Source organism: Desmodus rotundus, chromosome 8, assembly GCF_022682495.2.
Source record: "Desmodus rotundus isolate HL8 chromosome 8, HLdesRot8A.1, whole genome shotgun sequence".
In the NCBI taxonomy this organism is placed as follows: domain Eukaryota; kingdom Metazoa; phylum Chordata; class Mammalia; order Chiroptera; family Phyllostomidae; genus Desmodus; species Desmodus rotundus.
The window spans coordinates 10,876,383-10,901,851 of record NC_071394.1 but is presented as its reverse complement, the minus strand read 5'-3'; the positions used below and the strand labels follow the sequence as shown (position 1 = coordinate 10,901,851).

General features: G+C 45.3%; 1 protein-coding gene across 3 annotated transcripts in view; it reads left to right on the top strand.

The window, feature by feature from the left end:
• Positions 1 to 25,469, top strand: part of FER1L6 (fer-1 like family member 6) — a 126,624-nt gene that overhangs the window by 87,556 nt on the left and 13,599 nt on the right. For all 3 annotated transcript variants that reach the window (XM_045181683.2, XM_045181681.2, XM_045181682.2), the window contains 13 exons: positions 1,763 to 1,873; positions 2,121 to 2,282; positions 3,432 to 3,615; positions 4,580 to 4,797; positions 6,267 to 6,389; positions 7,848 to 7,887; positions 9,065 to 9,180; positions 10,197 to 10,328; positions 11,252 to 11,377; positions 14,624 to 14,751; positions 18,597 to 18,767; positions 23,191 to 23,351; positions 25,077 to 25,219. In XM_045181683.2, coding sequence (XP_045037618.2) covers positions 1,763 to 1,873; positions 2,121 to 2,282; positions 3,432 to 3,615; positions 4,580 to 4,797; positions 6,267 to 6,389; positions 7,848 to 7,887; positions 9,065 to 9,180; positions 10,197 to 10,328; positions 11,252 to 11,377; positions 14,624 to 14,751; positions 18,597 to 18,767; positions 23,191 to 23,351; positions 25,077 to 25,219 — 1,815 coding nt within the window. The remainder of the gene's footprint in view (positions 1 to 1,762; positions 1,874 to 2,120; positions 2,283 to 3,431; positions 3,616 to 4,579; positions 4,798 to 6,266; positions 6,390 to 7,847; positions 7,888 to 9,064; positions 9,181 to 10,196; positions 10,329 to 11,251; positions 11,378 to 14,623; positions 14,752 to 18,596; positions 18,768 to 23,190; positions 23,352 to 25,076; positions 25,220 to 25,469) is intronic.

Here is a 25,469-nt window from a genome sequence, read left to right as displayed (position 1 = left end):
TGAGCAGCAATAGGCTTCTGCGGACACATGGAGCGAATGTGTCAGTCAGCCAATAAGCACTTATCAAGAGCCTGCAGGATGTCGCTTGAGGGGTTTGGAGACTGAAGTAAAGTAAACAAACACTTCCTCTTAGCAAAGTCAGACTAACACCCTCAGTGAGGTGAAGAACCTCCTTCTCCAAAGCAGTGCTTAATAAATGCCAAGAGGCTTGAAGGATCACCTGGCCCAATATCTGGGGCCCAGAGAGGGAAAGGGACTCGTGCAGGGTCATATGGCAGAGCCTGGTGTCCAGGCTCAGTATGGATTTCTGCACCAGGCTTCTAGAGAGGACACACTACGTGCCAAGGACAGTGGCCGGGATCAAAGCAGGGACAGCTTCCTGAAAGATGGACGTGTTGAGCCAGGTCTTGAAGGCGCTGTGGGGGTGGCCTGCGTGGTTGAAAGAGACCCTTTCCTTGGTAGACGTTCTGAGTCATGTGTGTGAGATTTTAATAAAGCGTGATTGTTCTCCCGCAGCTTGGTTAACTCTAAATGAACAGGAAATGGCATCTTTTCATCCTTGGAGGTCCGCCTTCAAAAGGCTTCATTTTCTGTGTCCCTGATTAAGATGTGGTTTCTATTTGATTCAGCAGGAATCTCTCAGCTGTGCAAAATGGGGACTAGTTAAGTCTCAGAGGCTCAGCTTCTGATCAGAGCCGCCTCCCTAGTCCCCGGCTGGACTTCCAGTGTCGTTTGATCAGGTCGTGAGGATCTTTCTTTTCTCCCCTGTCTCTTACCCCATCAACTGTGTGGCACATGATTAAGTGCTCACTAAATGAGGGTTACTTTTGTGAATGAAGGCACTTGTCAATTAATAAATAATTAAGTGTGGTAGAATGTATCATCTTGGTTGCATTTTAAGCGGGAAACATTGTTTTTGTTAAAATAATGGCTGTCTTATGGAGGAAAGGGTTTTAATCAATTGCATGATTGGGCTGAGGGCAATAGCAGGTGAATGAGGGAAAAATAAAGCAACTCAGATTCACGCGTATCTCACCAAGTGGGACAGTGCCAGAAACATCCTCTCTTTCCCTCGTGGTCCACTTTTCATCAGCTACGAAGCCCAGCTACACATAAGACATGCATGCTCTTCTCGCCATCCCCACTGACACCTCCTGGTTCCAGTGTGTGTTCATCATCTGCTGCCTAGATCGTTGTCCAGTCTGTCTGTACTTGAACTACAGCAAGGAATTAGGGTATTTCCGCTGTGAGACTGTCTTCCTACTAAAATGAAATCTATCTGCCCTTCTATTCATGGGTCATTTTTTATTTTTCAATTATAGTTGATGGACAATATTATATTAGTTTCAGGTATACAGCATCGTGATTAGACGTTATATAACTTATGATGTGATCCCCCCAATAAGTCTAGTGCCCACCTGACACCTTACATAGATCTTACAATGTTACTGACTATGTTCCCTCTGCTGTACTTCACATCCCTGAGACTGTTCTTAAAACTGCCACTCTGTCCTTCTTAATCCCTTCAGAGCAAGAAAAACACCATGTGGTTTCACTTATAAAGGGAATCTATAAAAACAAAATAAATGAACAAACAAAACAGAAGCAGACTCACAGACACAGAGAACAAATCGATAGTTGCCAGGTGCGGGGAGGGTTGGGGGAGGGTAACGACTGTCTTGCGGATAAAGTGCTTGTGTGGCGCTGTTGGCCGTCCCTGCCTGCCCCGGGCCATCTAACCAGCGCTTGTTCTTTATGGTAGGTCCCTTCGTCTGGGCTGCAAGGGCTCCCTCCCATCGACCCGCCAGATGTCACCCAGATCTACCCGGTTCCTGCCAGCATTCGGCCAGTGCTGAGTAAATACAGAGTGGAGGTATGGTGCAGGGAGGGATTCAGCTGATTTTGGAGACTAAAGGGCAATGGTGCATTGCAATATGGTCAAACACTGTATGAGGGGAATTGTGGGGTGGGATGGAGACACAGTTGGTCAGATGGGGCCCTTGAGTTAATGCACAGTCCTTTCCTGGAAGAACATACTGAAGTTCTAGGGCAGCACGTGGACTTGCATGCTGGCTCCTCCCTGGGACTTTGAGTGACAGCTCTGCCGGTCCTCTCCTCAGGTTCTCTTCTGGGGTGTCCGAGAAATGAAGAAGGTGCAGCTGCTCTCAGTGGACCGTCCTCAGGTTCTCATCGAGTGTGGGGGACGAGGCGCCAAGTCCTGTGTCATCCAGAGCTACAAGAACAACCCAAACTTCAGCATCCAGGCCGATGCTTTCGAAGTGGTGCGGGCATCTCATTTTCCCACCGGCTTATGCCCTTCATTCCTACAGATTGACCTGGCTGGGGGAGGTGCTTTGGAGTTTGGGGGTGTCCACTGCCTGTAAGGAAGAACAGTCTAACTGAGTGAAAAGAAGCTAGAAGTTCAGATTGAGATAAAATAGACTTTTGCTGCTGTTTTGTTTTGTTTTGAAAGGCTACACGTTAGATCACACAGTAAACCAAGTCAGGTTAACAGTGGTTCTCAAAGTGAAGCCCCAGGTTATCACCATCAGCATCACCTGGGACCTTTTAGAAATGCAAATTCCCAGGCCCTACCCAACACCTTCTGAATCACAAACTGTGGGGGGGCTGGTCCCCAGTTAAGACAGCTCTGGCTTAACAAGCTCTTCAATACATTCTAAAGTTTGAGAACCACTGGTCTAGAAGATATCCTCACAAGACTCATTTTAGTGGTTAGATTTAAAAAATTACTTGTGCATAAAATGGCATTAGTTTACATGTGAATTTATGCTTCTAAAGCAATTTTCTTTGGCATCTGTGCTTTTGTTTCAATATTTCAACACACTTTTTTGTGCTCTGATTGGGAACGAATTGTGGAGTTTGCTTGGTGAAACGCAGTCCGTGCCAACAGACGCATATGCTAACTCAGCAGAGACTGGAATTAAAGAAAGTGCATCGTGTGTGCAAACATTTCACATCAAGCTTTGCTGAGCTTCGGGGGGCCCCCCCGGGGAAATAAGTGGGCAGGGCACTGGCCCCTCGCCATTAGCTCCATTTTAAATGGCTCCCTGTTATATCTTGGGCCTGGGTAAACACCTGCTTGAGATGAGAGTTCTCCTGGTGAATAATGGCAAAATAAGATGGTTAACACCAGCTGCCACTTGGAAGCGTGTGATTTTTGCAACGCAAAGCTGGGATGAACCGTTAGTACCACTCTTCACGTGTTGGGTAATTTCTCCTTGGCTTGGGAAGGCAATTCTCCAGACTTGTGGCAAGCTGTAGGGGCGGCCTAGAACCGAATGACAAGGCAGGGACAGTGGGAGGAGGTGTGTCTGGCTGACTTTGGTCCTTCCCCCAGACAGGTCAGCAGGGCGCTGGCAGTCAGGCTAGGCCCAGGCCTCGCCCCACTTCATTCTGGCCTCTCCCTGCAGGAGCTGCCTGAGAATGAGCTGCTGCACCCGCCCCTGAGCATCTGCGTGGTGGACTGGAGAGCTTTTGGGAGGAGCACCCTGGTGGGCACCTGCACTATCAACTGCTTGAAGCAGTTCTTGTGTAAATCCAGGGAGCCCCTCGCCCTCCCCTCCCCACAGGTGGACGGAACCCAAGTTGGGCAAGGTAGGACGCTCCTCTGGGTTCTGGGGCTGCATACTACAAAGCTGTCTGCTGGGGGACCTGCACAAAGGTGCGCCCCCCCCCCCCGTCAACTTGATTTTTGTGAAGAATTTGCTCCTTCAGTCCCACCTCTACTTCTTTAGTTGCCAGATTCTTAGTTTAAGAATGACATCAGAGTCAACTCCTCTGAGAAGTCTTCCTTGAATGTGACGCACGCTCCCTCCTCCCTCCACTCCCTGACATTTTCCTTGGCTTGAGGTTACTTTAGTTTGGTCCACTTTCTATCTCAGGTGCACTGACTTGAGTTCATTGCACTTCTCAGTTGATGCTGTACCATTATCATTGGTCAGTTCAAAGCTTCTCACTATATCCACCCCCCCACCCCCGCTTTATTCCCTGTCCCTACGCCCAGTCCCCTCCCCACTGTAGGCGCCATACCACCAGTTCTTGTGCGATGTAAACCCATTTAATTTACACTTATGACATGGTGCTATAACCTTCATTTGGCTTCCTACTCTTTTCACCAAAGCCATGTTTTAAAATCTATCTGTGTTGCTCTGTGTATATTAGCTTGTTACCACTGCCAGCTGCTTCTCTCCACTTTGCTCTTCCTTTTCCCTCATGTTAGATTCCTAAGCTGCCTTCAACTCCCCACTTCCACAAACAAGGCTGTGATAAATGGCCTCTGTTCATTCAAATTACTCTGAGGATCAATAATGAGTACAACCATTTATTGATTACCTATTAAGCGGCTAATGCCTTACATCCTGATCTCATTTTTGACCACAGTGACCTGGGTATTTTCACTGTCCTTTTATAAATAAGGAAAATGAGGTTCAGAGATACTGGGAACTTGCCATGTTTGCATCCAGGTCTGTCTGATCCCCAGTCTTGGGTCCCTGGAATGATCTCCCTGTACTAGAGCCCAGTTGCCTGACCAGCTGTGCTTTCATTTCACTTATTTTAGATTTGCTGATAGCCACTGAGCCCTCTGGGCCCCTCAGCTCCTCCCAGGAGCCCCCAGCAGATCACATTTATGTGGATGTACAGCCACCAGCCACAGTGGTGCCCGACTCTGCCCAGGTTCAGCAGGCCAGGCTGGTGGACGTCCCTGACTTGTCCGCTATGCTGGAGCCTGAACACACACCTGCAGCCCAGGAGCTGCCAAAGGATGGAAGAGCTAAGGTCAGCATACAATCCCTCTTCATGCTTACAAGGCTCATTAGAGTTTGTATCGGAGGCTCAATCCTCCCCGCTACCAGCTGTGCGACCATGGGCAAGCAACTGCACGTGTCTAAGCATCAGGTTCCTCACCTGTAAAATAGGGGTGTTGATACCCACTTGCAGCATGGTTGATAGAACCAGATAAGTCAGTGTATCGGAACTTAAAGTGCTAGTCAAATGGGACGGTAATATCTAACCGAACAGAAACTTTTCTCAGTGTATTAGCTTGGAAAGACAATGGTTTCCATGTCTACGCCTAAGCCACAGATATTTAGAACCTACTTTGTTCAAGGTTGTATGGAACAGAAAGATGTGTTTTCTGGATTCTGAAGAGGAGTGAGACTTCTCCCCAGTTAGCTGAGATGCTGGAAGAGGAGATGGGCATGAATACAGAGACCACAAGCCAAGGATGTGATTTATCTTTCTGTGTCATAAGTTTAAGTACCTGATCCTGGTACATCAATTTACTTAAAGAAAAAGGCAGTTTTAAGAAAGTCCTAAGAGATCGTTTGCCCAGAAAATGGCAAAGGCTGAAATACAAAGCAGAGTAACATAGATTAATGGATGTTTGCTCAGGCTGCTCCCACCTCATCCAGACTCCATGTGACCCCTGAGGGGTCCTCTCCCTCCCACCAGCATGGCTGTTTTCTGTTAGCATTCTTAGTCTACGTGTTTGTTGCTACCATAAAACTGTGGGCCCTTTAAGTCAAAGATAGTTTTTTAAGCATCTCTGTATCCCCTGCTTTTGATAGAGTGCCTAGCACATTCATAAGTGGGACCCCAGATGCGTCTGAGGGAGTGAACAGATATTGGGTACATGATACGTCTTGATGGATAGCCTGTGCCAAGAGGACAACTGTCTTTTCCAATGATATGGCCTTTCTGCCAAACACGTGTCACTGTCTCTCCCACTCCCTTCACTTAGGTTGTAGGTATCATTTGTTTGCACCCATTCAAATCAGAAATGATGCTAAAGGAGAATTGTCTACATTATGTCTCTTAATCCTCACAACAGTGAGGTAGGCAGGAATTATTGTCCCAAATGTATACTAGTGGCTTAATGACTTATAACGCAGGTCAGTCTGAAGCAAATGCCCCATCTACTATTGTATCATAAGCCTGTCTCCCCTCCTGAATTCTAAGCTTTCCAAATGTGGGGATTATGTCTAATTCCCATTACACCTCCAAAGTCAAGCACAGTATCTTACATCTTCGATAAATGTTTGCTGAATATACAAATGAATGAACAGATTATTAAACTTTCATTTATTGAAGCAGTACAGAGAGCTACAACCACAAAACCTGCCAGCACTTCCATCTGCCTCCCAAGGGTGCACCTGTGCGTTCTGTTTTTAGGAAACCAGTCAACCACCGGCAGATCCATGCAGATCCATGGGGTCTCACTAACCATCCACCCTCGTCTTTGCCAGGATGCCAGGAAATCTTGCCGGAGGTCCACCAAAAGGAGAAAGAGGACCATAGCGGATGAGTCTGCTGAAAACGTCATCGACTGGTGGTCCAAATACTATGCTTCCCTGAAGAAAGCACAGAAGGTAGAAACTCCCTTGGCCGTCGCAGTCAAGGGGCTCGATAAGAAAGTTGTCTCTACTACCACCCTTCCCCTCTTTAAATTCCACTGTAGGTAGGCTCTACTCAGGGGTGACTCTGTCAACTGTAGAAGGGTTCAAAGCCTGGAAGGACCAGGGACCCAGACTTGCTACATCCCCACCCTCTGGTTGGAGACACCAGCTCCGTTGTAAATGCTGGAAGGACGTTCAGTCTAGTATGGAATCTGGAGAATCTGCCCAGCAGTCAGACTCAGGGAGGTCCAGCCAGGAGAAATGGGGTCTCTGTACAGGTGGGCATCAGTGATGGGGGCTTCAGGTCTGCCTGGAGATACCCAGCTCAAAGGGCTCTGGGTCTCCAGCAGGGTTCTAAGTTCACGTGGAAAGCTATCCAAGTAAAGGCAGAGGTCTTGGTCTTAGCAAGTGGGAATAATCAGTGTGTTGTGAGCACACTAGCATGGAAAATGGAAGGCATCGAGTGATAAAGCTGGAGAACCAGTGGGGAGTGGGTCTGGGGATTCATCCAAAGCTCAGTGGCTGAATTTGGTAAGATGTCTCATTCCTGAGTAAGAAAGGAAAGGAAAATTAGTCAGATATCACTATATGCAATTGCATAGAAAGTCTTCTGATTCTTGCATTTGAAAAGACCGTGGTTTCTTCGTTTAGGATTATCCATGAAGATTGATATATAGTTAAATAAGCAAATCAAATGTTAGTCCCCGACTCAGCTTCTCTCCTTTTGCTGCAATGGACAATGGACACACTGTTTCTGGGGAGTGCTCAGCCCTTTCTTCTTTTTCTGCTCACCTCCCCAGTCCCTGGGACCAACCTAACAACCCAACATACCAGCAGGCAAAGCTCAGAGCTGCAGACTGAGGTGATCAGACTGAGGTGATGCTCCAGGGAGGTGGAAAAATAGTAGGAAGGGGAGTTGCTTTCCCAGTGACTGAGAGAAGGCTGCACATAAATGCAAGGGAGTCTACAGCTTGGTGGCACTTTCCTTGGATGTGTGGGCACCTTTCTCTAAGGCAGGGCCTCTCACTGCCCTTGGGTCTCAGGTGTTTACAGTGAGCCTTCATTAGGGGGCCAACTTAGGGACTGTCTAAATACTCTTAAAGTGGCGTCTCTGCTCTGGCTGCCTCAGCTGGTTGGAGTGGCATCCTGTAACTGAAAGGTTGAGGATTTGAGCCTGGTCAGGGCACATACCTAGGTTGTAGTTTCAATCCCTGGTCCAGACACATGTGGGAGGCAACCAATCGATGTGTCTCTCTCTCCCTTCCTCTTTTCTCTAAAAGCAATGAGAAAATGTCCTCAGGTGAGGATAAAAAAAAATGACATCTCTGAGAATGCAGAGGGCTGAGATAATTGAATTAGAACTCTTAGCAGTTAGCATTAATAAATGAGACATTACAATGTTGATAATCTTGTCTCTGTCTTTTCTCAAAGGAAAAGGAGAGAAATCCCAAAGAGAAAAAAGGCAATACAGGTAAGTTGCCGTTCTGGGGACATTTGAACATTGAAGAAGGCCATTTGCATGAGAAAATTATAAAATGGAAGCCATGGAATTCCGTTAGCGCTTCCCTTGTTTCCCAAGCACGGAGCCAATCTCTGGAAGATGCCAGTGCTTTAAAAAGGTCACGTTGCTGATTTCAGCTGGACTCGGACCAGACCCCAGTCTCCTGAATCCAGTTCAGTGATGAAATCAACTCTTTGGCTCATGCCCTTACATCAACAGTCTTAATGTAGAAACAGCAGAGTGAAAATAGAAGTGAGTTGGGCTGACAGGCCAAAGCCAACCTGATAAACTTTAACAGAGGTGACCTGGGTTTAGCTTCCAAAACTCAGTTTACAAGGATTGGATGGATCTGATTTGGCAGAAATCAGATGAAAGAGGCCTGGGATCAGAAATGCCTGCAAACTTGAATCAAGCCAACAAAAGGTCTTGGCCTAAAAACAACAGTAACACCCAGGGGCTGATTGCTGTTTCAGGTGACACCGATGGAAGGAAGAAAACCAGAGTCAGGCTCAGTGCCTCAGACCACTCCTAATTAGCATGTTTCATTCTAAGCCATCTCATGACATAAGGAGTACTATCTTCATTTTGCAGATGGTGCAACAGACCCAAAGAGGTTGGGTAGCTTGCCCAAGTTTACACAGCTAGAAAACAGCAAAGCTAGAAGTCTGCCTCCGGCAGTTTATTTCTAGAGCCTGCTCCTCAAATATTGCTGAGTAATCTCTCTAACTTTGTGCAAGTCCCTTAACATATTTGAATCTCAGGTTATTAAACTAGATGAACATCCAGTTCCTGAACAGATCTGAGAGGGAATGTAACTCAAAGCGTTGGAGTCAGTCCATCTTGGGTCTGTTCTTTGCTAGTTGGATGACTGGGCCAATTATTTCCCCATCTCTGTGCCTCGTTTAAGGAATTCTTACATATACCAGGACAGGCCAGCAAGACCTGTTGGCACTGTGTTACTATGGGAGAGACATCTCTTCTGGTCCTGTAGCGCATGATAAAAGTCCTACAGCAAAATGCTACTGTTTCTTTTTGGAAGGAAGTGTCATGGCACATGCCCAAGCTAAAGGAAGGAGGGAGCTTGACTCTGTTTCCTCTCATCTCAACAGCCATGAGAAGTCTAACAGTTTCCACTAAATGTCCACAGAGGCAAAACCAGATGACGTAGCAGTAAATATAGAAGAAAGCCCGAAGAAGAAGAAAGACAAATTGCTCAAGAAGAAAGTCGAAGAAGATGAAATCCCCAATCTGGCCATCTTGAAGGTGTGTGGACACAGCCATGGCCCCCATGGACGGGGCGGGAAGCTCAGAAGGGGGTTGTTGGTGCTTTAGTCGATCCTAGCAGTGCCTTTGTCTGCACTAACTTCCTTCCTTATAATCATTGATGCAGGAATAGAAAGTTTAACAAGCAGGTAAGCCAAAGCAATGGAGCTCGCTAATTTTCCATTTTCTATGTCTTCATATTAAAAAGGGGCATAACGTACATTGGTTGGCCCCGACCGAGCAAGGTCATTGACAGTGTACGAGTTCCCCTTGGCTCACGTCTTGGAGCTTGACATCACCATGCGGGTGTGTACTCCCTCAAGATAGCAGGAGTTTCAACACTAACTAAAGTCAGTTCCATCAGACCAATTTTAACATTAGCCAGAGGCTACTAGCTGGAGGCATATGGATGGATATGAAAACTGGGAGTATGAAAATTATGTGTGTAGGTAACAAATTTAGGTTAGTAATTTTGATAGAAAATTTGAATAAGTGATTTAATGATATTACCAAACCTAAAACTCAATTCAATTTTGCATTTCTAAAGTGTATATACAATTTCCCATTTGGAAAATTCATGTCTATATGTATTACAATAAAGACATATTTTATCACTTTACATGTGTTAATAATTAGATGCTTAAAGAACATATATTGATTTGATTGTCCTCAAAATATCATAGTCTATATCCAAAAACCAATGACATCAATTAGCTCTTAAAATGTTTGTCATATTTATATTTTTATATTACATTTTAAAATTTTGGGTTTAGCTATGCTTTTTGGAATTTCAGAGTTTATTAAAAAGGTTTTATAAATTTTAGAGAGATATTTAGATCCCGGACTGCTGAGTCAATCATATTTCTTATTTTGCTAACAATAAGTTAACAACAGCCTCTAGCTTTTTCCAAGGGGTGTATACAAAGTCTGGCTTTGGAGAATCGGCATTTCTCGTTAAATCAATCCTGGTCCTTTTTTCCTTTGTCTGAACACACTCGTCTCCCTTTTCCCTAAAGATATATGAAGGCAACCTCGAGAGTGAATTCAATAATTTCGAGGACTGGGTGAAAACCTTTGAGCTCTTCAGAGGGAAGTCTACGGAAGACGACCACGGCCTTGATGGAGACCGAGTCATAGGAAAGTTTAAGGCAAGTTCCCAGAGTTAACTCTTTTATCTGGTTCTCCTGTCCACAGATGTCAGGTGCGACTCGATCCTATTAATGGGACCGTGATGTGGGATATGTCGATAAGGAAAATCCTATACCTTTGTACAAGACCCTCTGTAGAACCTCACAAGACCCAGCGCCAGTCTTTTGAGAGATGTGGTTCATGGCCAGTGAGGTGGGTTGGAACTCAGTCTAGTGGAAGATATGGGGAGAGGTGTTGCATAGAAGAATCAGTGGAGTTTACTTTGCTCTTCCCATCCTGGACGTACCAAATGTATAAGTTATGCAAATGTACCAGAGGGATGATTAAACTAATCAAATAACACAAACCCTTCACCTGGCAGAGTTACGGTGACAGCATGGCAAAGCAGGAGCTGACACTTAAAGAACCTACTGCATGCCGGACCCTTTATACACAGTGTTGTGTGTTGCAAATAGCATGCGTGTTGCAGTTTGCCGATGGAGATTCTGAGCCTAGTTGTAATACAAATTACTCTAATTTCGTGATCTCGAGCAGTACTTGACCTCTCTGAGCCTTGGTTACAACGTCTGAAAATCGGAATACTGCAGTCAGGATTCAATGATAACAGGAGAAAGCATGAGCTCAGCACCCACATGTCAAAGGCACTCAGTGTCTCATCTGACGCTCCTGTTCGTGTCCCTCACACGACAGCCCTGTGGGGAGGTGTTGCTGTGCCGACACCGATTCACTGATGGACCATGATGAAGTTCGGATGCAAGCAGGTTACATACACTTCCTGAGGACACCCCGAGGGCAAGGGGAGTGCCAACCCAGGTCCTGCTGGGCCCGCAGTGGTGCTCAATTTCCCAGTGTTATGCCCTCTATGGTTTTTGGTGGGACATAGGACCATCTCGTTTCAATGGCTCATGCTTTGTGGTTCCAGGGCTCTTTCTGCATTTACAAAAACCCCGAGGATTCCAGCACTGAGGACAGAGGACAGCTGAGAATCCAGCAGGGGATTCCACCCAACCACCCCGTCAAAGTGCTGATCAGGGTGTATGTTGTGGCGGTGAGCTATCCTTATTCACTCCAAGGGGCTATCTTTGTCCGCTCGGGCTGCCTAACAAAATGCTACAGGCTGGGTAACTTCAGGAAAAGACATTCATATTCTCACAGTTCTGGGGGCTGGGAGTCCATGATCAAGGTGCCATCAGGGTCGGTTCCCAGGGAAGCCTCTCTCCCTGGCTTGTAGGTGGCCACTTCTTGCTGTGTCCTCACAAGGCCTTGCCTGTGTATGCACACCTGGGGGGTGGGGAGAGAAATATCTGGTGTTACTTCATCTTCTTATAAGGCCACTAGTCTTAATGGATCAGGGCACCACCCTTAAGACTCCTTTCACCTTAATTACCTCCCTAAACACTCTATCTCCAAATTCCGCCACATTGGGGGTTAGGGCTTCCACATAGGAATTTTGAGAGGACACAATTCAGTCAGCAACAAGGCATATGAAGCTTGGTTGCTGACTTGGACATTTATTGCTGGCTTCCCAGGCTTTATGAGTGTAGCTTTATTTGCTCTCTGGGTTTGCCTGCTAACTGGGAAGAAAACCAAATAGGCCGGTAACAGGGAGCTTACAGGCCAGACTGTTAGACGAACAGGGCAGCTGCCACTGTGAAATCCACAACCTCTCCCCACGCCACCTGCACCCCCCAAACCCCTGCCCAACCCATGACTGGGCCTTGGCACTGTGGTAGGCAGAAATTTCATTTTGAATGTGTTTCTGAGAAAAATCTTCTCTGTCCTCGGCTTCCTACTTCCTGAATGTGAAAGCAGTACACTTTAATTGTGAAACTTTGGGGCCTGATTGCCAGGAAGCTCAAGGCCAAATCTGATTCTTAATTAAAGCAATTGTCTGCTGAACCTTTATGGTTTCTGTATTTGTTTTCGTCTCCTGAACTTGGAATTGATTTTCATAATCTTCTTTGATTGCGGTAGTCTTACTTTATATTAACTCTTTGCGTACATTGCCTGCATCCTTTTTTTGAATACACAAATGAAACATAAATCAAAAACAAATTCTTTAATGCTAAGGAGAAAGTAAATGTCTCCCTCTCCATCGCACCGTGCTCATGTTTCATCATCATGGCCATGCCCACCACGTGCCCGGTGTGTGCCACTCACTAGGGATGTTGAGACTGGCCGTACGTGTAAAGAATCCCTGGCCGTGCTGGGTAGTCTATTCTAAACACAGGACAGGACAGTTTAGGCTAACCTTTTCTAAATTTCGTTCAGGAGGTCACTCACATCTTGGGAAGTGTCTTGGGTAAAATGATTAATTTGCATTTCTTAGAAACAGACCATGTGTACAAATACATTTGAGAATGGTGCATATAATATTTTTTTCCCTCCACCAACTCCCGAGGTTCACAAAGCTCATTAGAACATTTAAGGCTCTGAAAGTTCCAGAAGCAAAGAAATGTACTCAACTGTTGAATCTTGAAGAGCACTTTCTAAACATAATGCCCCACACCTTTTCTCCCTCTACCGAAAACCCCGCAGAGCTATGGTGTTATGGGACAGAGTTCGGGGAAGCCAGAAAGAGAGGGTACCAGCAGTTCAAGGAGAGGGAGGAAGTGTTTGGACTGCAGAGACGGGAAGGATCATTGTTTACCGATTCATTCAGCAAACCTCCATAGCACACTTTTCTCTGTCCAGCACCCTTTTGACAATGGCCAGGGACGCAGATCAGGCTCTGCTCAGGAAGCACTGAATTGGGGGGGTGGGGGCAGGGCTTGGGCTGGGGCTTGAGGACAAGCAGGACTCGAACAAATGAAGAGTTGGGGTGGCAGCCCTGTGTTGCCGGTTTTAGGACAAAGTCTCTGCAGATGTGGACAATCTGTGCCTTTCACTGGCATTTCTAGTGACAGTGATTGTGTGGTTTATTCTCTCACACTAAGATGTAATCAAGTAACTACATAATCATCTAAAACCTCTTAATTTAATAAGACACCAATAAAGTAAAAAAAATAATGCTATTTAAAAGTTACGTAAAGAAAGAAGAATCTCTCCACTTCTACAATTCCACCCCCGTAGATAACTTACTTTTTATGTATATGCAGATCAGTCTGTGTCTATTTCTACTTGTCCACAACTCCGCCCAGGTATTTATTTAACAGAGTCCTGCTTGATATATTACACATTGATTTTCTATTTTCTTTTCTTAGCTAGAAATATAACTTGGACATTTTCCCATGTCAGTACATACAGGTCTTCCTCATTCTTCTTAGTAGCCACTTAGTGTTTTCCTGAATTAACGTCAGCATCCAAGTATTCATTCATTCAACAAATACTAAGACTGTGGTAGAGGTCCTAGAGATAATATAATGACCAAGACAGACAGTACCCTGCTCTCTTGGAGACTACACACTAGCAGGAAGTGGTGGGGCATTAAGAATGTATTGAATATAAACAAAGGATCAGATAAATAAGATGAATATCAGAGGTAACTGCTGCGTGGATGGCTAGAACTGAGTGATGTGATGAGAGTAAATGGGGAAGGAACTATTTGGGATGAAGTTTCCCCTGAAGTAATTGACATGTAGCTTGTCTACAAACGTGGCTGTTAAACGATGTGCTAATGAATATCCTTGGAAATGTAGCTTTGTGTGCTGAATATGGGATTGTTTTTCACTCAGCTCTCATGTCAACAGCGTTTTCCATGTTTTCAGTATCATTCCTCCCCGGCCCCCTCGCGCTGCCTTCTCTTAGAAAGTGTTTTCTTGTGAAGGTTTATTGCACAGCTTATCTGGTGTCAGACTTAACTCAAGGAGTCAGTGCTAAATGCACACCGAGAGGTCATGAATTCAGAGCCCATTTCTTCTGTGAGGAGCCTTGTGGCAGGTGTGGCGGTGGGGGAGGCAGGGGGTTGGTTCATGCCATGATTTCACAGATCTCAGAGTACCTAGAACCAGAACTCAAATTTGTGCCTTCTGCCTCCTGGTCCAGCGTATTCCTCATTTCTCTGTGCCAAGTGCTGCTTTCCACTGGGGAGACAACTCCAGAGAAAGTGAACTTTGGCAAAGCTGATATCTCTTCTTTGAACAGCAAAATGGAGAGGTTAACGCAGTGGTTTGTAACCTTGGCTGCACACTCTGAATCATCGAGAGCATCTCTAAAAGTCCCGAAGCCCAGGGCCAGAATACATCAGAATACTTGAGGATGGAACTCAGGCATATTTTTTTAACTCCCAGGAAGCCCAGTGTGTGGCCAATGTTGAGAACCGCAGGACCAAGGGGATCTCCTCTCTCCTCCCCAGGCTTTCAATCTCAGCCCCGCTGATCCGGATGGCAAATCGGATCCCTACATTGTGGTCAAGCTCGGCAAAACAGAAATCAAAGACCGAGACAAGTATATCCCCAAACAGCTGAACCCAGTATTTGGAAGGTCAGTGGCCACCTGGGTGGCGTTGCCTTGTCCTCTCCGCATTGGTTCCCACTGTGGGGTCCTCTCTACATTTGTTCTGTGGGGGGCTGCACTGTACACATGCATGGGGCTGAGTAAATGGTGCGGGGGGGGGGGGGTGTTCAGTGCTGACCTCTGCTTGTGATAATAGCCAGCCGAATCTACCGTTGCAGAAAAGGCCCAATTCTTCTCTTGGTCCCTTCAGGTATAAAGTGGCACATGGCGATCCTCATGCCTGTAGTTTTCCAACACTGATTTTCCCAGGTTCAGCCTCCTGCAGCTGGACAGAGAAGTTCCTTCTTTACAAACAAGTCAGCCAAGGCCCAGGGAGGTTTAGAACCATGTTCCAGTTCACGCAGCTCATGAGTGGAAGAGAGAAGGGGCCAGACCTTTGGCCCTGTCTCCCACCAAAGGGACTTCCCCTCATATCATTTTGCCTGTCACCTGAGGTGACCCCTGTTGTAAAAAAAGTTGAACTGCATCCCCCACGTGTGCTTTGTTTCCTGCAAAGTGTTTTGAAAGCCTTGCATTCGTGTACGTTTGGGTGAAGCAGGTATTCCCCAGGTCACAGAAACCCTACCACGCCCACTTGTCTCCTGACATTCGTGTTCCCTGCTTGGGCTTGTGCACCTGATTGCAGTTAACATTGGAGTCACACAGGTGCGGGTTTCATTCCGCCACATACAGGCTGTGTGACTTTATGCAGGTGGCGTAACCTCTCTGATCCCAGCGTTCCTCATCTGTAAAACGACGACAGTGACGCTAGACTCTCAGGCGCCTTTAGGCAACAATCAAAACACATTCACTTTCTCTCTCCCTTTATAATCATCTTAGCAATGGACACATTTTAAGTGTACTTAATTTCTTTTTCTGAGTAACAAGAAGTTTGGGGTGAAATCTCCATCAGCTTTATTTAAATTCATTTACACATTTGTGATCTCTTCGGGCCTTCTGACATTTTGCCTGTTCAGGTTTATGAGAATGATTAAAACAACACCAGGGAAACTTACCCTTGCTTCCCTGATCCAGAGGTGGCCTTTAGCATTATCTGCCATTTATGTAACTAGCACTTCATTTTGCCAAGTGCTTTGTAGTCACTTTTTATTAGCCACTGTCACCACAGTGCCCCGAAGTAGACTGGTTTTACTACCCCCGCTTGCGGCTGTGGCAGACAGGAGAAGGGGGTGATGCAATATTCTCTCCTGCCTTGGCACTGCAAGGAATCTTCCAGAAGCCTTCCACATGTGGACGCTTTGTTGGATGGGTATTTATGGTTACTCGGGACAGAAGTTGCTGGCTCAATCTTGCAGGGCTCAGCAGGAAGAGCGGTGGGCTCCTGGGCCTGACCTGAGGCCTGAGGACTCCCTCCTTGGGACCTCACCCCTGTATGAGGATGCCATAGGCTGCACTCCCTGCCTGTCTTTCTAGCCTCTGACATGGGTTGACATGAGTGTCTGGGTGCTTATTGGCAATCTCCCATCTCCCCAGTAGCACATAAGCACCACTGGAGAAGGGCCTTGGTCTAGTCTGTTCAATGCCATGTCCACAGCACCTAGGCAGGGCATGGCACAGAGCACACAGCCAGTAAGTATTTGTAGAGTGAATGAGTGAATGCATGAATGACGAATGAATGAATGAACGAATGAACGAACAGATAGATGGACAAACCTCCAGTCAGTTTCCAGTGGGATTTAATGGGACCCTGTCACTTTGCATCAGCCTGAGGTGCAGACCTTGGTGGTTCCCCATTTTCCTAACAACCGCAGTGCCTGGCATATAGTGGATGTGTAATAATTGTCAAGGAAACAAAGGAATAAACAAAAGAATACATACCAGAGCAGAAATATGCCACTGTTTCTGAAGGCTGAGAGGTATGAAATGCTTCAAAAAGGCTCAGGTTTTACCCAAGTCACAGTGCATTCTCTCAAACCACCATTGTATTCGGAGATACACACAAGTGGATATAAGTCTAGATTTTCCCTGTGGGCTGAGAGTCCAGCCAGGGCAGTTCATTCTAATGACAGCTCCAGTGAAAATTCAGGAGAGGTTAATCTGGGAGCACGCAGCTTAGGGAAAAGGAGCAGAGCAATTGCAGCCTCCGTCAAGGTTGCCAGGGACAGTTAGCACTGAAGAAGCCCTTTCGTGGTGGCAGCAGCCATGTGACAACTAAACGCAGAGGCAGGCAGCTGCAGGCTTCCTTGTGAGATGCCTCGGGAATCTATTACTGTCTGGAATCCAAATCCCAGAGCCTCAGGGAGGCAATACTATGTCTGTAGGTGGAGGACGCTAATTTCTTCCCACACAGCCATGTCCCTGGCCTGCTAGAGCTGCCTCAGTCAGTTAGAGCCACAGGAGCTGGGGAGCATGCCTGCTTTTTTCTCTCTGGGGATGGTGAATTGGCTCGTGCTGTGCTGTGATTGCAGTTCCTGCCACAATGGAGAGAGTGTGAGTCAGGACTGAGTGGACTGGTGGAGCACGGAAGGCAGCAAACATGCCAGGGAACAATGGGCCCTCATCCTCCCTTCCTCCCTGCTTCCTCTGTGTCCCTTGCTCCCAGGCTGCCCCACCTCGTCCCAGGGCAGCGAGGGTCAGGAACTAGTAGAGAAACATTGGTGTGTCTTGATTTGGTTTTCAGGAAGACATTTCCCTAACATGCAGGGGCTCACTTGAAATTTAATCCTCATCTTCTCTAACGCTCTGTAGCTCGGATAACGCATTGTGGCAGGAAGTCCAACAGGGCTGATGCTCCTTTCAGCACCTTGCGCTGGTGTGGCATCATGGGAAGAGCCAGACTGAAGAGTGAGACACTGGCACTTTCATTCATTTTATGCTCCTGGTCAAGTCACTTGTGTTCTCTGGATTTTAACGTCCTTATCTGTAAAGTGGAGGAATTGGACATGGTGGCCCCTGAGGTCCCTGACAGCTCAAGGAAACATGTGTTGTCTACTGTCCACAGCGAAGTGCAGGCTCCAACAAGGCAAAGATGAGAAGGCGGGTCTCCTTCCTCGGGGGCTTCAAGTCCTGTAGAGACAGCATTCCAGCCCTGTACTTTCACTTCTTCAGGATTTGTCCACCTTCGATAGGGCTTTCATTCACAATAAACTCAGCTGACATTCCCTGCTAAAGCAAGAATGGAGGGGAAAGGAATGGCAACTGGGGTGCATCAGTTAAATGCACAGAAGTAAAATGTGCGTTTTATGAAAACAACATTTCCCCCTGGCTAGTATAGCTCAGTGGATTGAGCATGGGCCTGTGAAGCAAAGGGTCGCAGGTTCAATTCCAAGTTAGGGCACATGCCTGGGTTGCAGGCCAGGTCCCCAGTGGGGGCCACGGGAGAGGCAACCACACATTGATGTTTCAGTCCCTCTCTTTCTCCCTCCCTGCCCCTCTCCCTAAAGATAAATAAATAAAAATCTTTAAAAAACATTTTATAAAAACAACATTTAGCCACCATGCTATCCTACAAAGAAGACACTTACCCCGTTTACACATAAGGAGGCCGAGAGGGATGAAGTAAGTTTCCAAAGTTTTACAACCAGGAAGTTACTGATCTGAAACCAAGGTTGGAAATCAGTTTGAGACCAAAAACCCGAGGGTTTTCCTCTGCATCTAGCTGCTAACCTAGCTATAGAATGCAGCTGGTGGCCATGAAAGACATTATTGGCTACTGAAAAGTGGCAACAGAATTGGAAATTGTTTGCATATCAATGAAAAGTTAAACCAAATAAATATCTACTAAGTATTGAGTTCCTGAGTGCTTAGTGCGTTATATGAACTGTAGGTGAGGTAAATGGTTTTGACTCCTGAAGCCTCTACTTGGACTGCAGGTCATTTGAGATCCAGGCCACGTTCCCAAAGGAGTCCCTGCTCTCCGTCCTGATCTACGACCATGACATGATTGGGACAGACGACCTCATTGGCGAGACCAGGATCGACCTGGAGAACCGCTTTTACAGCAAACACCGAGCCATCTGTGGCTTGCAGAGCCAGTATGAAATGTAAGTTATTTCTCTGCAGGGACACCGATGGGGTTCCAAGGCTGTGGCCTCTGGTCATCCCTGCTCCAGGAAGGCTGGCCAGGGTTCAGCTTTAATATCCCACATGGGCTCCACGTCAGCAAGTGGTCACTGATAAAGGTGCTCACTGTGGTGGAGGGTGGTTGGGGTTGGGGAGGCAGCCCTAGGTTTTTCAAGAGACAGGAGCTGAATTGTATGTGTTCTTTTAATCAGCTCCCCTGGGGCTGAGTTCCTCGATGGAAATGATGCCAGAAGAATGATTAATATAGCACAAGTGCCAATGTCATAGTTAATTATAAGTAACACTTTTAAAGAATATATATTTTATTGATTATGCTATTACAGTTGTCCCATTTCCCCCCCTTTATCCCCCTCTGCCCTGCACCCACTCCTCCCACCTGCATTCCCTGCCCCCTTAGTTCATGTCCATGGGCCGTACATATAAGTTCTTTGGCTTCTACATTTCTTATACTATTCTTAACCTCCCCCTGTCTATTTTCTACCTACCATTTATGCTACTTATTCCCTGCACCTTTTCCCCCCATTCCCTCTCCTCCCCCTCCCTGCTGATAACCTGTGGTCTCCAGTTCTGTGATTCTGTTCCTATTCTAGAGGTTTGCTTATTTGTTTTTGTTTTTTTAGGTTTGGTTGTTGATAGCTGTGAGTTTATTGTCATTTTACTGCTCATATTTTTATCTTCTTTTCCTTAGATAAGTCCCTTTAACATTTCATATAATAAGGGCTGGGTGATAATGAACTCCTTTAACTGGACCTTATCTGGGAAGCACTTTATCTGCCCTTTCATTCTAAATGATAGCTTTGCTGGACAGAGCACTCTTGGATGTAGGTCCTTGCCTTTCATGACTTCAAATACTTCTTTTCAGCCCCTTCTTGCCTTTAAGGTTTCTTTTGAGAATCAACTGATAGTCTAATGGGAACTCCTTTGTAGGTAACTGTCTCCTTTTCTCTTGCTGCTTTTAAGATTCCCTCCTCATATTTAATCTTGGGTAATGTAATTATGATGTGCTTTGGTGTGTGCCTCCTTGGGTACAACTTCTTTGGGACTCTCTGAGCTTCCTGGACTTTCTAGAAGTCTATTTCCTTGGCCAGACTGGGGAAGTTCTCCTTCATTGTTTTTTCAAATAAGTTTTCAATTTCTTGCTCTTCCTCTTCTCCTTCTGGCATCCCTTATGATACGGATGTTGTAATGTTTCACATTGTTCCAGAGGTTCCTAAGCTTCTCCTCATTTTTTTTGAATTCTTGTTTCTTCTTTCTGATCCGGTTGAATGTTTATTTCTTCCTTCTGGTCCAAAGCATTGATTTGAGTCCTGGTTTCCTTTCCATCACTGTTGGTTCCCTGTACATTTTCCTTTATTTCACTTTTCATAGCCTTCACTTTTTCCTCTATTTTGTAACCATACTCAACCAATTCTGTGAGCATCCTGATTACCAGTTTTTTGAATTTTGCATCTGATAGGTTTGCTATCTCTTCATCACTTAGTTGTATTTTTTCTGGAGCTTTGATCTGTTCTTTTATCTGGGCCACTTTTTTAGTTTTGGAGCATGTTTGCAAGTAAGGGGTGGAGCCTTAGGTATTTGCCGGGGTGGGGCAACCCACTACACTGCTTTGTGATGCTGTAATAGGGGAGGGGTCTGAGAGGGAACAGTGTTGCTTGCTCTGTTCTCTGCCGGTTTTCAGTCACTTCCACCACTACCCACAAGTAAATTGGGCCTTTCTGGTGCTGATTCCCAGGTGAGTGGGTTTGTGTACATTCTAGGCCCCTGTGTGTCTCTCCAATGAACTCTCCTGTGAGGTTGGGAGTTTCTCCTGTTCCCTCAACCCCCACAGGTGTTTTCAGTCAGAGGTTTGAGGCTTTGTTTCTCTACACTAGAACCTTTGGTTGCACGGTCTGTCTCGCTCCCCAGTTTTTCCTCCCAGTTTATCTGCCTGCAAATGTGGGACCGCCACATCTGCTAGCCACCACCTTGCTGCAAGTCCTCTCTGTCCCAGCTGTCCATCTCTACCCCTCCTACCAGTCTGGATGAATGTTTCTTTAACTCCTTTGCTGTCAGACTTCCATACAGTTTGATTTTCTGGTAGTTCTGGTTGTTTTTTGTTTTTTAATTTGTTGTTGTTCTTCTTTTGGCTATAAGAGGAGGCACAGTGTGTCTACCTATACCTCCATCTTGGCTGGAAGTCCCATATATTCTAATTATAACTAACACTTATGAGAACTTATGATACTCCAAGCACTTCACATGGAGTATCTCATTCAGTTGTCTCAAAATTCATTGAGCTGTATCCCCAACCTAAAAATGAGAAATAGTGGCCTGAACTCTCTTTACAAAGATTTAAAAATCCGCTTAATTTGAAAATATAGCCTACCAGCTTTATTTTTTAAAATATGTTGTGTCTGATATCTGAAAAAGAATTAAAACCTTATAATTACAAATTCAGCTAGGAAAATATAAAAGCATTAGATTTCCATGGTATACTTTTTTTCAGAGAATGAAAAAGAATTTCTTTTTCAGAGAAATGTTTTTCTCTGAATATAATATATATTTATTGTGGAAAATTTAGGAAACACAGAAAGCACAAAATAATCAAATTATTTTACTCAGAGAGAACTATTTAAAAAAAAATTTTATGTGTTTCCTTTTAGTATATTTTTATGCTATTCCCCCTAAAGTTTATACTCTGTGCAATTTTTATGGATTTATACTCTCTGTGCAATTCTGTAAACTACTTGTCTTGTTAACCCTTATATTACATGCATTCTATAATATCATTTAATATTCTTTAAAATCATTATTTGAATAGCTCCATGGTGTTCCATTAGGTGAGTTTATTATAAAATGATATAACCAATTTTCCTTCATGAACTTCAAGGCATTTATATTTTTCTTCTTCATTAGAAATATTGCTGCTGTAAGCAATCACGCACAAAAGCCACTGCACACTTCTCTGGTAATCCACTCAGTACTGTTCTGTAGACGTGGACTGTTGCATTGAAAGGAACGCATATTTTAAGGACTTTTAGTATCCATGTCCAGTGGCTCTCCGGAAGGGCTGACCCCACTTGGACTCCCGTGAACAGAGTTCTATCACCCGTTTCCCTCATGGCATACATTTCAGACAAGTCTCTGCTGCTGGCCTGCTCTTCCCTGAGTCCGGACAGCCAGTTCAGTGTTGGGACTCCAGTGAGGTATTTGCATCACCCTCAGGTACCCGAGATGGCACCGTTCAGAAAATGATCAGCTGAAGTCAGGGAAGGGAGCCACCAGCCAGCGTGCTGCATACTTTGTTTGGAAGAATTTCCTGACAGTGGGATTACCAGGGAGCAAAATCATTTAGTCAGAGAAGTTACAACCTTTGTTTACTGAAAAGGTTTTAAAATAAGACAAGAGCACCTGTGTCAGGGGAGGCCTGTGTGTGGCTCTGGGCATGGTTGGGATGGGCTTTCCAGGACCATCCGTCATATCTCTGCTACAAGGTAGGACAGCATCCGTGTTTTGACGGATTTAAATGCTCAGATGAGTTAAATATGGATGGATCCTGTGTCCCAAAATGTGCAGAGAAGTCCAAACTCATCTTGGTCGTGGATCTCAGAGAGCACATCATTGCCAGTTATTAACTTACAAACAAACAGCTAGTTTTTAAGGGATGGGGGGGTTGGAAAGATTTAGACACTGAGCACCAGGAAAATCGCTGATTAGAGACACAGCACATCTAGACTTTCCACTTGGGTCGTGAGTCTACAGTATGACTCAGGGGCGCGGAAGCAGTGGGGACGGAAGAAACACAGAAACTGAAAGGATAAGCTAGGCTTTCCTCTTAGAATAAATAATAGCCGAATGGCTGCTCTGCCAGAAACAGAACAAACACCGAACAACAACAACAAAAACCTGCAAGGAAATCCATGGGGACAGAGAGCAGCTTGGTGATTGCCAAAGGCCGGGGGGAGGAGGGAGCAGGAGGAGGGACGAGGAGTAACTGCTTACAGGCACTGGTTTTCTTTGGGGCCATGGAAATTTTGGGACCTAGACAGAGGTAGTGGTTGCACAGTATTGTGAGTGTTCTAAATGCCACCGCAGTGCTCCACTTTAAAATGATTGCTTTCACTTCAGTTTTTTAAGGTACATTTAAAAGAAAACTACTTGCAAAGGATTTTTATGTCAAGCTATTCAGAAGTCCTGCTTTTCATGCAAGCAGACATATGCAGAGGTATTGACCAGAAAAGAGAAATAACAAAACCTAAAACACTAGCCCAAACATATAGAATGGCATGTTGAATCTGAGGGAAACCACAGATCATACTTAGGTGGCCCTTTGAATAGGGACATTGAGTGTGTCCTTTCAAGGGAAGCCAGCCTCACCCTCCTTGTCCTTTCTCTGCTTTTCAGAGAAGGATACAATGCCTGGAGAGATGCCTCCAAACCCACCGAAATCCTCACCAAGCTTTGCAGAGACAACAAGCTGGATGGACCCTACTTTCGTCCTGGGAAAATACAGATCGGAAACCAGGTCTTTTCTGGAAAGACAGTCTTCACTGAAGAGGATACTGGTAATTCCCATAGTGCGGCCTGCTGGTACAGCCTGCTGGCTTCACGCTTCTTCTGCAAAGCCTGCTTCTGGTGGTACTTGTGGCCGGGGACAGTGACCCTCTATTGTAAATATAATGCATGCTCAGGGGAGAAAATATGGAAAAGGAGGATAATGAAAATCACTTATATTACCCCAAATCAGAGATAAGCACCGTGCAGCATGCTGGTATATTTCCCTTCAGTCTCTGTGTGCATGTGTGGTGCGTGTCATATACCCCTTTTTATAGAACTGTAAATGTACCAGATATAGTTTGTATCCTGCCTTTTCTATTTCTAATAATTATGACAATTCTCCTTTGTGCTTTGAAATGATCATTTGATGATATTCACTTTATGGTGGTGCCATTTATTTACATTGTGTCCACCTTTTGTAGTGACAGTTGATGCTAGCACGCACCTCCTTATGCATATTCTTGCACGTATCTGATGTTTCTTCAGTAGAGACCGCATAAGTAGAACTGTTGTGCCAGAAGGTAGGCAGTAACCTAAAAAAGACTGGACACAACCCAAATTACCCCTGTAAATGTTACACCAACTTCTCTCCTGTTGCAACACGGAGAAGGATTTTCCACAGGCACATCATAGCACCTGCCAGGAAGAACCCAGGGAGCCTTTGCTCTGACACTGTTGTGTTGATCCTGCCACTCTGAGGCCAAGATTTCTTTTCACCATGTCGTTTTGACCCCAAAAACTTCTTGGAGGTTCTCACATGCAGAGTTCATTGACACTTAGATAGTGTATTAATGACATATTGGTGAATTTATGTTGAGAAATATTCTCTTTCACAATGTACTTTATTTAGCCAATTCAGTCCCTTAGTCAATGTGCAGTATTTCATGATTAAATAAATTTTTTTTGCCCACCAAAAATCTGAAATTATGTTCATCGAGATCAGTTCCTGATGGATTAAACTTCATGACAAAGATTGAGTCCACTGATTACTTGTTTGTCCCTATCAACTTTTACTGATTGCAATTACTACTATTGGGAGATTTCTTTTGTGGCCCTTCCCTTTTTTAAAATAAGTTTAATTTCCTATGTCAAATTTGGCCATTCTAAACTGTCAAGATTTGATCCTTCCAACAATGTTTGCCTTAGAATGTTTGCAAATAATGTTCCTACCAGCAGTTGTTATCATGAATTACTTTCTTTGGTAAAATGATGGATCAGAGAATCTTTTCTGTGAGCAGGAGTTGGCAGGAGGGAAATCCCAAGCAATAATGAGAAGACAGAAGTCACCCATGAATATATGTTGTGCCCATATCACCTCCTTATTTAGGGTCACCCCGATTCTCCAGGCTCTACCACACTGCCATGTAGCAAACAGTTTTAATATCTCCAAGAAATGTATCCCCTCCAGTACCTGGAAGCCCAGCCTGTGATTTGTAGACTCCGGAGAAATCTGATTCAAGGAGCCCCGTATCCCAAGACCCCTGATGCTCTCTGGGCTTCTTCTCAACCCTTCTCATGTCTCACTCTCTAAATTTTCAACCTCTTTCCCCTTCCTACCATACTACCCCCACCTCTTTCTGTTCTCTCTGTTCTTTTTCTCTTCTGCTGGCTTCTCTTGTGCGTCGTTATATTTAAAGGAACCTTTAAATGTGTTTAAAAATGCACCTGCCTGCCCATCACTTCCAGGAACACACAGCTGACAAGTCTCTTCATTTTTCTTTCTCCCATTGCAGATGAGACGGTGGAGTCTTATGAGCACTTGGCCCTCAAGGTTTTACACACTTGGAGTGACATCCCAGAGGTTGGGTGCAGGCTGGTTCCTGAGCACATTGAAACCCGGCCACTGTACCACAAGGATAAGCCAGGAATGGAGCAGGTAGTGGCCAAGACAGGTGTGGCCCCGATAAGAGGGTTCATCCCTGAGGAATGTGACTTTCCCCTTAAAAGTTAATCTTATGTGCCCTAGAATAATAGTTCTAAAAGGGACAGTTTTCACATACACACACACACGCTGCCCTGCCCTGGGATACTTAGCAATGTCTGGAAATATTTTTGATTGTCTCAAGTGGGTAGAGGTGCTACTGACATCTCGTGGGTATAAGTCATGGATAATGCTCCTCAGAAAA